Source organism: Brachyhypopomus gauderio, chromosome 17, assembly GCF_052324685.1.
Source record: "Brachyhypopomus gauderio isolate BG-103 chromosome 17, BGAUD_0.2, whole genome shotgun sequence".
In the NCBI taxonomy this organism is placed as follows: domain Eukaryota; kingdom Metazoa; phylum Chordata; class Actinopteri; order Gymnotiformes; family Hypopomidae; genus Brachyhypopomus; species Brachyhypopomus gauderio.
The window spans coordinates 9,050,833-9,066,097 of NC_135227.1; the positions used below are offsets into that span (position 1 = coordinate 9,050,833).

At 49.2% G+C, this 15,265-nt stretch overlaps 1 protein-coding gene across 1 annotated transcript in view; it reads right to left on the reverse strand.

Annotated features, from left to right (window-relative positions):
* The window catches only part of LOC143481161 (uncharacterized), a 49,293-nt gene that overhangs the window by 28,718 nt on the left and 5,310 nt on the right, over positions 1-15,265 (reverse strand). The window contains exons 4-10 of the mRNA XM_076979096.1: positions 11,317-11,378; positions 11,018-11,213; positions 10,711-10,784; positions 8,774-8,892; positions 1,853-1,914; positions 1,603-1,697; positions 1,331-1,436 (exon numbers count right to left, since the gene is read on the reverse strand). Coding sequence (XP_076835211.1) covers positions 1,331-1,436; positions 1,603-1,697; positions 1,853-1,914; positions 8,774-8,892; positions 10,711-10,784; positions 11,018-11,213; positions 11,317-11,378 — 714 coding nt within the window. The remainder of the gene's footprint in view (positions 1-1,330; positions 1,437-1,602; positions 1,698-1,852; positions 1,915-8,773; positions 8,893-10,710; positions 10,785-11,017; positions 11,214-11,316; positions 11,379-15,265) is intronic.

A 15,265-nucleotide genomic window follows, 5' to 3' on the forward strand; every position in this document is an offset into this window, starting at 1 on the left:
TGAGAGGTGAGAGAGAGAGAGAGATGAGAGACCTGAGAGAGAGAGCTAAGAGAGAGAACTGAGAGAGAGTTGAGACAGAGCTGAGAGAGAGACAGCTGTGTACTTCTGAGCCACTCATTACTTGCTGAAATGTGTCATTCGGAAATTGTCAAAGAGCTTCACTACAGCCCCAGATGGTGCCATTTTGTGCTGCTGTTGGCAGTGTTGCAGTCCATCAGGCCTGGTGTTGAAGCAGAGCCTGGTGCACAGACAGAGCACTAGAGGACACTGAGCTGCCCCTGCAGACATCGAATATATTCAGCCTGATCTGCCAGGATATTTTGGTTTGACTGGTAAACCCTGCCCCTAGTGGTGAATATCTGAAGTCCAGCAGATGATTGTGATTTCCTGGGCTTACCTGAGTGAGAAGGGCCTTAATTTCAGCGGACATGTTTGTTAAGCTACAGCAAGTTTTGGGCAGGAGTGAATACTGCAGATGTCAAGGTAGGAAATGCGGAACACACAGAGAGAAAGAGAGGGAGGGAAGAAGAAAAAGCATGCAAGAGTGAGAGAGATAGAGACAGAGTGCAGTATGTGTGTGTGTGTGTGTGTGTGTGTGTGTGTGTGTGTGTGAGAGAGAGAGAGAGAGAGAGAGAGAGCTACAGGAGTGAGAAATCTCATGAATGCCTTTTACTGAAGTTCTCACACATGTGAGTTGTTTAAAAATAACCATAGTCTATAAAACATGATTACTATCACAAGGCTTAATAGGACATATCTTTGAAACAAGGGTGCCTATTTTATGGATTTTAGTAAATGACAGGCTGAAAATAGACTTGTTAAGAAAATAGTTTTTATCCCCTGTCAAATAAAAAATGTGTGGTTCACCAAGAATTGATAACCATTCAACCAGTTGCCAATTTGGAAAGACCATCAGCCTTAAACACTCACTGAAGCAAACATGCATAGTCAATATCTGTAATTATCTAACCTGCTATATTGGCAAAGCTGAAAGGAGGAGTAAAGGACGGGTGGGAGGAGTAAAGGACGGGTGGGAGGAGTAAAGGATGGGTGGGAGGAGTAAAAGATGGGTGGGAGGAGTAAAGGACGGGTGGGAGGAGTAAAGGATGGGTGGGAGGAGTAAAGGACGGGTGGGAGGAGTAAAGGATGGGTGGGAGGAGTAAAGGACGGGTGGGAGGAGTAAAGGACGGGTGGGAGGAGTAAAGGACGGGTGGGAGGAGTAAAAGATGGGTGGGAGGAGTAAAGGACGGGTGGGAGGAGTAAAGGATGGGTGGGAGGAGTAAAGGATGGGTGGGAGGAGTAAAGGATGGGTGTGCAGATCTGGGCTTACGGCAGCACTGTGGCTCCCTTTGTCTTCCGTGTGCATCTTTGTGAAACGCAGGTATCCGACGGGCGCAAAGGCGTCTGCTGAGTGGATGATCGTCTCCATGGCGTCACTGAAACAACACCAAGCCCATCTCCTCATGTGACACACATGTACGTGGCCCAGGGACGCAGCTCAAGGGGTGGACTGTTAACGTGAACCGAAGGCCGACCCAGCTACCGTGGGCACAATAACACAAACCAGGACCATGCTGTCATTTGTTAGCCGATGCCACTCACATGACTATCTTCTTGTTGAAGAGGGGACAGTCAGTGGTGAAGGTCTCGTACTCTCCCCCCTCCCCACAGATGTGCACACCGTACTTCTCGGACAGCTGCCGGAAAGATAATGTATAACAAAACTTAGCATCACCAATAAATCTGTCCATAATGTACTAACAACAGTTTAAGGAAATCCTGACAAAGTGCAATAAGATTATACTGGTGACGACCAGTGGCCCTGTGTGTGTGTGTGTGTGCCAGCTCTGACCTCTTGCAGATAGGGCTCCATCTCTGCCAGAGGTTTGCCCAAATGTCTTCCAGGATCCAAGCCTAACAACACACAGATCAGACACACAGCAGTGATTGAGAAAGACATCAAGAAAGGGCCAGAGTTGAGTGTTTGTGTCTCGCTCTCCCACCATCTCACACACACACACACACACACACACACACACACACACACACACACACACCACACACACACACACCTTGGCCCCAGCTCCTATTTATTTGACTTTACAAATTATGTACACATATCGCTCCGGGTAACGTTAACAAATTTCAGTCTTGCTGAAAAGTGAACCCTGGCCTGGTTCCTGTGAGTGCAAGTGGGGGGAGGTCTTGCTTATTCGTATGCCCCCCCCATAAACATGGCACAGAGGAGTGAGTCAAGGATCACACATGTGCTCAATACACAACAGGATAACAGAGAGATGCTGAGAAGAGGAGAGTGGTGCTTACGAGGGGAGTTTTGCTGGATATGGATTCAAAACCTTTAGGAATCACCTGGACGTCCGGAGTGAGTGGTACAAAAAATGCGATCAGCAATTAAGTCATGATGATGAATAAAGGCGGAAGTATATTACAAAGAAGACCTAAACCAGTTTGGACTGCCATCGCTGTATTAAACATATGGTTTAAACAATCAGCATCACTGATGGAAAAAGTATGGGAAGCCTCGTATTTTGTAATGAGTGTTACTTCCTCTATTGGCAATAACTTCAGCCACACGATGTCTGTAGCTGCTCCCCAGCCGTGCTGAGCAGTCAGGAGATTTTTTGGCGTATTCTTCTGTGCAAAACTGGTTCAGTTTATGTATAATTTTGGCATGTCTTCCTTGAACAGTCTGCGTCAGCTCACACCGCAGTAATAGGACGGAGGGCGAAACTCGGACTTGGCCAGTCAAAAAGACAGAATTTCCTCTGTTTGAGCTACTCTGTTGTTGATTTACTCCTGTGTTTTGGATAGTTGTCATGACGCAGGCATCCACCTCTTTGGAGTTTTAGAGCTCAGACAGACACTGCAGACATCCGCAGTGTCTGGCTGTAGCTTCATCAATCTCTCTATGCAGGGATCACTGGATGGTAAACTTTCCAGGACTTGATTCTAAACGCCAAACTATGAAGCTCCCACCACCACACTTCACAGACGGGGATGAGGTAACAAAAACACTCAGCTGTCTACAAATCGTAGTACCATTAGTCAAGTGAAATATACAGTACTGTGCTGGTTTTATAGGTAACGGCTCCCACCTGATCTCGTGGCTTTGCCCTCCTGTCGGCCAAATATGACAAACACCCTCTTCATGCCACTGCCTACTGGACAAAAACCACAGCCCAGCTAAGGACTGTCTTCAGAGAACACACCTATATAGAATCACAGCCCAGCTAAGCATTTTCCTCAGAGAACACAGCTATAGAACCACAGCCCAGCTAAGCATTTTCCTCAGAGAACACAGCTATAGAACCACAGCCCAGCTAAGCATTTTCCTCAGAGAACACAGCTATATAATCACAGCCCTGCTAAGCACTTTCCTCAGAGAACACAGCTATATAATCACAGCCCAGCTAAGCATTTTCCTCAGAGAACACAGCTATAGAACCACAGCCCAGCTAAGCATTTTCCTCAGAGAACACAGCTATATAATCACAGCCCTGCTAAGCATTTTCCTCAGAGAACACAGCTATATAATCACAGCCCTGCTAAGCACTTTCCTCAGAGAACACAGCTATAGAACCACAGCCCAGCTAAGCATTTTCCTCAGAGAACACAGCTATAGAACCACAGCCCAGCTAAGCATTTTCCTCAGAGAACACAGCTATAGAACCACAGCCCAGCTAAGCATTTTCCTCAGAGAACACAGCTATATAATCACAGCCCTGCTAAGCACTTTCCTCAGAGAACACAGCTATATAATCACAGCCCTGCTAAGTACTTTCCTCAGAGAACACAGCTATAGAACCACAGCCCTGCTAAGCACTGTCCTCAGAGCAGACAACTACAGATGAGACGGATCCCGAACAAAGCAAATGATCAAAAAACGACTAGATGCTCCATACACTTGACAACAAGAGATTAATTCACAACACTTCTATTTGAATTGTCTCTTAACACTGGCCATTACAGGAATCAACTGAACTGTGTGGAGGAATCAACTGAATCACCACAGGAATCAACTGAACTGTGTGGAGGAATCAACTGAATCATTACAGGAATCAATTGAACTGTGTGGAGGACTCAACTGAATCATTACAGGAATCAATTGAACTGTGTGGAGGACTCAACTGAATCATTACAGGAACAAACTGAACTTTGAGGAGGAGAAGCTGTAGACTGTTCTTGGCTCATTTCTTCACTCACAAGCTAAGAGGCTGGGCTCCAGACGGAGGGCCCTAAGGGCCAGAAAAAGTTAGTTGGAGGCATTTCCACCTGGTTCCAGAGGCTGTAGAGGCCAGGCAAGACGGAGGAAGGGCCTCCACCTCAACAAGGGCCTCCACCTCAGCCTCGGGGGTTTGGCTCATAATTAGTGTGAGAATATCTAATCTGCCCAGCCTCTCTCATCTTAACCCTGCACAAAGGTAATAAGGAGAACGTCATTAAAATTCAATTTCCTTTTTTAATTAGACATGCCCTTTTAACAAATTTTGATGATTGCTTCATTTGGCTTTTTTTATATGTTCATTAAGACCCTTCTCTTAAATAAAACATCCATGATTTGATATTTACTGCTGGTAATGTGATTCAAAACGTGTTTGAATGGGGGGGGGGGGGGGGGGGGGGGTGTCATAGTAACAATGCCAGCCACAAAAAAAAAAAAAAAAAAGTTAAATTCAGTGCCAGTGCTGAAGCGTACTTAAAACTTCCACGAATCCACAGTGGCTGTCATTTCCATGCAGACAGGCTAATGTCCTCTCTGCCATCCACAAATCTCCAGCCTCCTGATTCATTTCACATGAGGTTCACATTGCTCTCACTCCACCCCCCCCCCCCCCCCCCCCCCCCCAGCACCTGTTATTACCTGACCTGAAGCCAATTACCTCACCCCATTATGCCACATTAAACGCAAATAAGCCCACTTCAATTCGTCTAGCAGCGGCATGGCCTCACTGCGCTCCAGACAGACAGGGCTTCAGCTCCAACCCCAACCAAACGGCATCCTCCGAAAGGCTTTCATCCGGCAGCCTATAAAAGAGCAATTAAAGTCAGTGAACTTTCAAACCAGCATACTGAGCTGCAACGAAATGGATTCCGAAGCTTCGCTGTTTGCGCTGCAAGAGCTCTAAAGTCACTTTATACTGCAAATGTGCAGAGTGTGGACAATGGGAGGCTGTAGTCAATCTCTCGAAATGAACTGGAGAAAAAAAAGATTTCATGTTGATGACGGCAATGAATGTTAAATGTGGTCTTACTTTGCAAAAAGATGAAAAAAAAAATTCTGTATTAATTTCCAAATCACATGGTTGACATACAAAATAATACAATTACCAAAAAAACCCTCAAAATCTTTTGTGCAACCTCAGGCCTTTCTATAATATCAGGCTATTCAAGTCCATAGCCAATAAAGTAATTCCTATAATATATAAAGTGTCTCTCACTTCAGATTTATCCTGGTGATTATGTCCTTTATCACAAACAACTACCACCACTATAATTAATTCTCTGGCTACAGATTTAATTGAAACTAAATCAGGGGCAAAATCTCCTCCGATGCTATTGTGCACAGTTGTGAAGGGAAGCCAGTGAGATTCCAGATAGCGTTGGCGCTAAGAGTGTGGGCCTCACGCGGGTTTGTCAGGAGGTCTGCCCAGCCCGGCTGACAGCTCGGCTTTAAATCCCTGCCTTCAGAGAGGGAGGCGAGGCACACCGCATTCACCATGTGCAACATTTTAGCTTTTTAAATTAAGGAATAAAGCGTCTCGAGCTGGAAGGTGAGCTGACGTGTCCTGTGAACGGTGCTGCCAACGTATGAAGAAAACAACAGAGCCGTATCGTCGTCCAATCAGAAAGAGACGGAGGGAGGGAGGGGGGGGAGGAGGCGGAGAAGGAGAGAGACAAGGAGAAGAGGCGAGAGGCCACGCACAGACATGAGATTGTAAGATTAAGGTGGATCTGAAAATTTGCTCGAGCCCTTATCTGAAATTCAGAGGACTGTACGCGGAATAATAGACATTGAGTGAATACAAATTCAGGCACTTCAGGGACGTAATCTTTTGATCCAATGAAGGAAATAACCGAAACGCATGCAATTATAACCTCATTTGATGTTTATCTCATGGAACTAAAAGGGCTTAATTCCCTTCTGCGAAGGTCTAATACGAAGTGCTATCTGGAAGCCATAGAGCAAATAGTTATAATAAAAGTATGCGTTTTTAAATTACAGATCATGGCTTAAAATCCAAAATCTATATGCAGTAAAAAAATAAATAAAAAGACGTAAATGCAGATTGGCTTAGCTCAACAGGCAACACAGTGTCTTGAATAACATTTCTGGGTATGTCAAGCCAGTGAATAATCCTTCTGTTAGTGTTTCTCACAGGAAGCTTACAATTTTAGTGCAGGGTGGGCGGGCTCAAGGTCAGACCTGAGCCATGCTCCACTGTTGATGGGCACGTTGTTCAGATAATGATACTTTAACTGGACTCATCACCTGTGTGTCTGTGATTAATGCTGATTATGACTCCATCAGCAAGTCATGACTCTGCTTGCTGGATTATTTGTGTGAGCCCACTCGGACGGCAGTGGAAGTTCTTGTGTTCTTCTGATGTTCTTGAGAGAGCAGGACCTACTTCTTTAACTCCAGCAGGAGGCAGGAGGTGAAGGACAGAGGTCAGGAGATATGGGGAAGTCTCACATCACTGGTGGAAACAGCATGAACATCTTCACTTCCACAAACCAGGTGACCGACTAACGACAACCGGAGGAGTGAAGGGAAAAGATGTTTGTCTTCTTAGAGAAGTCAGTTACCGCTGTCCTTCAGAGCGTGAGAAGAGTTGAGTGTAAGGTCATGAAGGCAGCTCAAGCAGCCTCCATGAACGGGTGAACGTACAATCGTTGCTTCAACACGACAAAGGGCTTTCCCATCATGCAACTGTGCACAGCTGTCTCAGAAGAATTCAGTTTAAAAGTACAGCAGCCAGAGAGTCCCTACAAGACTCTTCCTTGTGCAATTACTCACGCCATTTCATGTCCACCTACAACTCTCAGAAGATACCCCAACTCTCAGAAGATACCTCAAACGGACACCTCGCATTCTGTCCAGACGGCGGTGAGGCAGTGGGCGGTTCTTTAGCTCCTTCTGAGCAGGTAGTGCTCGCCCCACGGCTCACCCCGATGTTGCCCCCGGTTTCGCCTGGGTGTGACATGCAACTGCTGGAACTCCAGCCGGTGGCGCCCGGCAGCCGGCTGGCACCACGGGGTCGCCCCCGTTCCCTCGCTTCTAATTACCCACGCCCAGGGGCAGGTGAGCAGTCAGCGCCGATAACATCTCAGCATTCTCCCTCAGGCCAAGTGGGGAAAAAAAACACCACAAACTCACTGGCGTTAGTTTTCCTGTCTAATTATGAGCTTCCAGAAATTTGGGGAATCTGTTTTCAGAGGCCTGCCCGTCAGGCTGTGGGGCGGGGCACGGAGGGTGGGGCGCGGCTTCACGCTGAGGATCGCAAAAGCCTCCCGGTGTTGGGTGATTTCCACATTCACGCAAACACGCACAAAGGGCTATTGTGTTCGCCGGGGCGAACCAAAAGAATCTCATCAGCATAATTCCTGTCCTGACTCGAGTTCAGTCTGGCAGGTCAGAAGGCGCCATAGCTCGTATCGAAGATCACAGTTATCAGCTTTGCACGCAAAAAGGCAACGAGCTACGCATGACAGCGGAAGGCTTCACCCACCTTTATGAAGCAGGAGAGGGCTTAAGAAACTAGGAACAGAGAGGCAGTGTTGAAAGTAAGGCAAGATCCACACCAGACAGGCTTTAAACAAGAACCACATAGTACAGATGCTATTCAACGTTGGCACTTCCAATACCTTCATTTTTTTGCTATGTCCTATTTATTAGTGTTTTTGTTTTGGTGTAATTTTGTTTTATTTAACTAAAACTGTACATCTTGTAATTTTAGAGAAAACCAGCAAATTCACCACAGGTTTAGAGGAACTAAATCAACAGTCTCCTGTAAAGCTTTTCAACTGGTGCCTAACGGTAGGTGACAACAGGCTCTGAAGTGCAGAAAAACAGCATTTGGATGGTGATTTATTGCTGGCAAGTAGCTGGAGAATAAAAAAAAAAGAACCATTTGCAACCTAATTATCATTCATCATTCCCGCTGTCAGGCAGACAGACTAACAACCTTCGCACCGAGAGCTAGCCGCAACAGGAAAAAAAAAAACGAAGGAAAGTTTCTCGTCTTCAACTTTTCGTGAGCAACCCGATATGCATCTCGCCTTGGGCACGCAACACACAACAGGTGACAAGACACTAACCTTTCCACCATCGCCTTGCCATTTAAACGGCTTAAATAGACATACAAGATTATAATTTTGAACTACAACGCCCCACGCGCTCTGAAGTATGCGCGAATCCCCACACACACCTCGCCTCCCAAACGAGTGCTAAGGCATGCGATTACTGAAGGCTTTCATTAATGGGCAACACATCATCTGTGATCTCAACCGCCAGATTCTCCTGCCTTATCTTCTTATATTGTCCTCCCCTTCAGCGCTTTTGTACGCCACGCTTTGATTGTTGATTCGGGTTTTAGTCTGAGATTTCTCTCATTCTCTCGAGTTTCGCCAGCCCCAGCCCAGCAGGGATTTGCCCCAGGGTGAGCTGAAGGGGGGCCGGCTCTAAGCCCTCAACGAGGGGGGCGGGGCAGTTGGACTGCCTCTGCCCCAGCCGGCTCAGGGTCTCACCCACCAAACGCTGCCACTTTGATGAGGAGGGCGTGGAGGCCACTGGATATCATCTCCCTCAGCAGGGCCGCCTGCTCCCGACGCCACAGGTAGGCCAGGGGCTGGAGGTGCAACCTGGAGCACCTGAGGAGGGAGGGAGAGAGAAATAGAGAGACAGACACACAGAGACAGAGAGGCATAGAGAGAGATGGAGAGAGACAAAGTGAGAGAGAGACATAGAGAGAGAAACAGAGAGAGAGATAGTGAGATACAGAGAGACATTAAACCACCATCTGAAAATGAAAGAGAAAAATAAACAACTCGAGAAAGTGCAGCTGAGATAAAGGACAAACAGAGGAAAGATGAAAACGTGTGAGGAGCAGTTACAGGAGTTCTGAGTGAATGGGAGGTACTGAGGGAGAGAGCCGTGACAAGCTCGACTACTTCAAAGGCGATTAGTGTGTTCAGCGCCCGGGCAGCGTGCCACCGCCGTGCTCAGGTGGCTCGCACGTGGACGCCCTACAAAGGCCGTGGAGCCGGAGCGAACGGGGAGATTAGCGTGAGGAGGCCACGCCCCCCGAGGTGTCCCTGCCTCTCCCGGGCTGAGACAGTGCAGGAAACCTGAGCTCAGAGCATCAGACCAGGCTGTTTGCCCCCGAGGAACCAGAGCAGGAAGAATGACAGCCTGACGTGTATGAACTGACTGACACAAAGGCACTTCAGCAACACTATGAGAGAGAAACATCAGTGATGACTTATTAAAAATAGTCCATTCCTTCTTTTGAAGAGAAAATGGCAAGAAATGAAGACGAGTGTAGGAAGAAATGCTGAATGTGTTAAGATATCAGTACACACTGTTTAACTGTTTATGACCGTCAGACTCTTCAACCATTAAACTGTGTTGCATGCATGATCACATGCATTACAGCGTGTGTGTGTGTGTGTGTGTGTATACAGCAGATGTATATACGAATAAGCAACTGCAATGTACTTAGGTAAGATACATTCATTTTAAGAATTGTAGTACACAGAGTTTCCAGAGAAACGGGACGTTCGGGACAGAGGACCTTCAAAGTGCTTCTGAATTAATAGGAGGAGGAACTAGTATTTATATGAAAATGTAGATGTTAAAATCAGAACATTGCAAGTTCCAATACTGTATATCAGTTATTTTTCTTTAAATTTCCTAATTTCATTACTGCCATAGCAATAAATGGCTATGCACACAGATATGTCATTAAAACACAATGTCCATTTGTATTAAAATGCCTTGACACTGGAAATGATGCAACTTTAATCCTGATGGTCCGACGGTGTTCAACAAACGGATCAGCAAGTCTTCTCCTGGTTTCTTCATCTAATGCTGATTCTTCCTGTCCCTCCTCTTATCTACTCAGAAGCACTTTGCTTACACAGCTGATGATGGACCTCTGTGTGAAACGCTCTGTTACTCTGGGAACGTACACACGCACGCACGCACGCACGCACGCACGCACGCACGCACGCACGCACGCACGCACGCACGCACACACACACACACACACCACACACACACACACACACACACACACACACACACACACACACACACACACACACACACTTTATCTCTCGCTTATTTACTTTTAATATTAATAGTTCTCTTGATCACTCGTGAGCAATAATAATAGTCAAAAATAATTAATGCCAAAATGCTATGTAAATTTGAGAATGACAAGAGAGAGAGAGATAAACAAATGAGCGAGAGAGAGCGAGACGAGAGAGAGAGAGGAGAGAGTAGTAACATGCTGCGTTAGGCCCCTCAGTCTAATGTATGAAAGAAAATGTGTTATCAGTCCTAATCATCTGTCTATCAAATTTCACATGCGGAGGTGCTGCTGAAATAACTAATGAGAGCATAAGTGAGTTTGGTGTCAGGTAATGAGTTGAAGCCATGGTTGGAATAGGATCAAGTTTACTTACACATGTTCCACCCTAACTCTTTGATAGTCCGACGAATGGCCCCAACGGGACACAGCGTCAACACTCTCCTTTTCCTGAAAATCAAAAACATACAGGAACATGCGTAGTGTGAACACGTAGGAACGTGTATCGGATGCACAGGAACATCAAACACGCACCAAACACGCTCTAAATGCCATAGTGTCCAGTAACTGCAATCATTAGGAAATACAGGAAGCTGAAGCAGACCTGAATGTCCTGTATCTAACAGAGGGCATGTTCACCCATGGGGGAGGCGTCAGGGTCTCCTGAAAGTCTGTTTTGGGACAAGGGACTTGCCGTAGGTGAGGAACGCCCCGTCATACGGGCAGCGCCCGCAGCCCTCGCGGATTGCGTCACTGACCACAACGCCAGTCAAAACCGCCGTCCACGACGGGACACCTCGGCGACCAGCGGCTCCCCCGAACCGCCGCCACTGGCCCAGGGAGCCAGACAGGTCCGGCCCCGCCCAGCGCCGCCGCGCTCTGGAGCCGGCGTTCACGTGAGCGCCCTGGGCGCACGTGAGTAATTAACGCTGGCAAAATGATGAAATGTTAGATCCTAGCGGCGCCATAAATATACAGACACCCCAGCCGCTCCGGAGGGACGGGCGTTCCAGGCCTCGAGTGCACAGACAGGTCCGTTTTCATCTACAGAAACAGGACAGTTTACAGGAACACGGGCACAGAGGCGCACGTTGGCACGCGCGTGTACACGCTCGCACACCCCCCACATGCACACATTTACACCCCCACACACGCCTCAGCTTCATTAGGACATTACATGTGCTGTAATTAGAAGGGGGGGGGGGCAGCAGTATACACAGGGACGCACAAGTTGGCAGTAAATTACCTTGTAGCCATTATCAATTTCCCAGGCTACTGGTGCTGAAGATAACCCCCCCCCCCTCCCTGTGGTCCTTCCTGCAATTTTTCTCTGCCTGATAAACATGCTGATTAAAAAGAGCAGCATGTAAACCTTTGATACTTTTTTAAATGAAATCCATGCCCTGCCTGGGGCCGACTGCTTCCCACACAAACACCTCATCTAATCAGATCAAGAGTGTGTACGTGAGGGAGGGTGAGACACACAGAGACGGGTGGGTGTCAGGGTGTGTGTTTGTGATCAGACACAGAGACGGGTGGGTGTCAGGGTGTGTGTTTGTGAATCAGACACACAGAGACGGGGTGGTGTCAGGGTGTGTGTTTGTGAATCAGACACACAGAGACGGGTGGGTGTCAGGGTGTACGTGAGGGAGGGTGAGACACACAGAGACGGGTGGGTGTCAGGGTGTGTGTTTTGTGAATCAGGACACCACAGAGACGGGTGGGTGTCAGGGTGTACGTGTGTGAATCAGACACACAGAGACGGGTGGGTGTCAGGGTGTATGTGAGGGAGGGTGAGACACACAGAGACGGGTGGGTGTCAGGGTGTGTGTTTGTGAATCAGACACACAGAGACGGGTGAGTGTCAGGGTGTGTGTTTGTGAATCAGACACACAGAGACGGGTGGTGTGTCAGGGGTGTGTGTTTGTGAATCAGACACACAGAGATGTGTGGGTGTCAGGGTGTACGTTGTGTGAATCAGACACACAGAGACGGGTGGGTGTCAGGGTGTACGTGTGTGAATCAGACACACAGAGACGGGTGGGTGTCAGGGTTGTACATGAGGGAGGGTGAGACACACAGAGACGGGTGGGTGTCAGGGTGTGTGTTTTGTGAATCAGACACACAGAGACGGGTGGGTGTCAGGGTGTACGTGAGGGAGGGTGAGACACACCAGAGACGGGTGGGTGTCAGGGTGGGTGTTTGTGAATCAGACACACAGAGACGGGTGGGTGTCAGGGTGTACGTGAGGGAGGGTGAGACACACAGAGACGGGTGGGGTGTCAGGGTGTACGTGAGGGAGGGTGAGACACACAGAGACGGGTGGGTGTCAGGGTGTGTGTTTGTGAATCAGACACACAGAGACGGGTGGGTGTCAGGGTGTACGGTGTGTGAATCAGACACACAGAGACGGGTGGGTGTCCAGGGTGTACGTGAGGGAGGGTGAGACACACAGAGACGGGTGGGTGTCAGGGTGTGTGTTTGTGAATCAGACACAGAGACGGTGGGTGTCAGGGTGTGTGTTTGTGAATCAGACACACAGAGACGGGTGGGTGTCAGGGTGTGTGTTTGTGAATCAGACACACAGAGACGGGTGGGTGTTCAGGTGTACGTGAGGGAGGTGTGAGACACACAGAGACGGGTGGGTGTCAGGGTGTGTGTTTGTGAATCAGACACACAGAGACGGGTGTGGTGTCAGGGTGTACGTGTGTGAATCAGACACACAGAGACGGGTGGGTGTCAGGGTGTATGTGAGGGAGGGTGAGACACACAGAGACGGGTGGGTGTCAGGGTGTGTGTTTGTGAATCAGACACACAGAGACGGGTGAGTGTCAGGGTGTGTGTTTGTGAATCAGACACACAGAGACGGGTGGGTGTCAGGGTGTGTGTTTGTGAATCAGACACACAGAGATGTGTGGGTGTCAGGGTGTACGTGTGTGAATCAGACACACAGAGACGGGTGGGTGTCAGGGTGTACGTGTGTGAATCAGACACACAGAGACGGGGTGGGTGTCAGGGTGTACATGAGGGAGGGTGAGACACACAGAGACGGGTGGGTGTCAGGGTGTGTGTTTGTGAATCAGACACACAGAGACGGGTGGGTGTCAGGGTGTACGTGAGGGAGGGTGAGACACACAGAGACGGGTGGGTGTCAGGGTGGGTGTTTGTGAATCAGACACACAGAGACGGGTGGGTGTCAAGGGTGTACGTGAGGGAGGGTGAGACACACAGAGACGGGGTGGGTGTCAGGGTGTACGTGAGGGAGGGTGAGACACACAGAGACGGGTGGGTGTCAGGGTGTGTGTTTGTGAATCAGACACACAGAGACGGGTGGGTGTCAGGGTGTACGGGTGTGAATCAGACACACAGAGACGGGTGGGTGTCAGGGTGTACGTGAGGGAGGGTGAGACACACAGAGACGGGTGGGTGTCAGGGTGTGTGTTTGTGAATCAGACACACAGAGACGGGTGGGTGTCAGGTGTGTACGTGAGGGAGGGTGAGACACACAGAGACGGGTGGGTGTCAGGGTGTACGTGAGGGAGGGTGAGACACACAGAGACGGGGTGGGTGTCAGGGTGTGTGTTTGTGAATCAGACACACAGAGACGGGTGGGTGTCAGGGTGTGTGTGTTGTGAATTCAGACACACAGAGATGTGTGGGTGTGAGAGGGTGTACGTGTGTGAATCAGACACACAGAGACGGGTGGGTGTCAGGGTTGTGTTTGTGAATCAGACACACAGAGACGGGTGGGTGTCAGGGTGTACGTGAGGGAGGGTGAGACACACAGAGACGGGTGGGTGTCAGGGTGGGTGTTTGTGAATCAGGACACACAGAGACGGGTGGGTGTCAGGTTGTACGTGAGGGAGGGTGAGACACACAAAGACGGGTTGGTGTCAGGGTGTGTGTTTGTGAATCAGACACACAGAGACGGGTGGGTGTCAGGGTGTACGTGAGGGAGGGTGAGACACACAGAGACGGGTGGGTGCAGGGTGTGTGTTTGTGAATCAGACACACAGAGACGGGTGGGTGTCAGGGTGTACATTTGTGAATCAGACACACAGAGACGGGTGGGTGTCAGGGTGTACGTGAGGGAGGGTGAGACACACAGAGACGGGTGGGTGTCAGGGTGTGTGTTTGTGAATCAGACACACAGAGACGGGTGGGTGTCAGGGTGTGTGTTTGTGAATCAGACACACAGAGATGTGTGGGTTGTCAGGGTGTACGTGTGTGAATCAGACACACAGAGACTGGTGGGTGTCAGGGTGTACGTGTGTGAATCAGACACACAGAGACGGGTGGGTGTCAGGGTGTGTGTTTGTGAATCAGGACACACAGAGACGGGTGGGTGGTCAGGGTGTACGTGAGGGAGGGTGAGACACACAGAGACGGGTGGGTGTCAGGGTGTACGTGTGTGAATCAGACACACAGAGACGGGTGGGTGTCAGGGTGTGTGTTTGTGAATCAGACACACAGAGACGGGTGGGTGTCAGGGTGTAACGTGAGGAGGGTGAGACACACAGAGACGGGTGGGTGTCAGGGTGGTGTTTGTGAATCAGACACACAGAGACGGGTGGGTGTCAGGGTGTACGTGAGGGAGGGTGAGACACACAGAGACGGGTGGGTGTCAGGGTGTGTGTTTGTGAATCAGACACACAGAGACGGGGGAGGGTGGTGTCAGGGTGTACGTGAGGGAGGGTGAGACACACAGAGACGGGTGGGTGTCAGGGTGTGTGTTTGTGAATCAGACACACAGAGACGGGTGGGTGTCAGGGTGTACGTGTGTGAATCAGACACACAGAGACGGGTGGGTGTCAGGGTGTACGTGAGGGTGGGTGAGACACACAGAGACGGTGGGTGTCAGGGTGTGTGTTTGTGAATCAGACACACAGAGACGGGTGGGTGTTCAGGGTGTGTGCTTGTGAATCAGTACA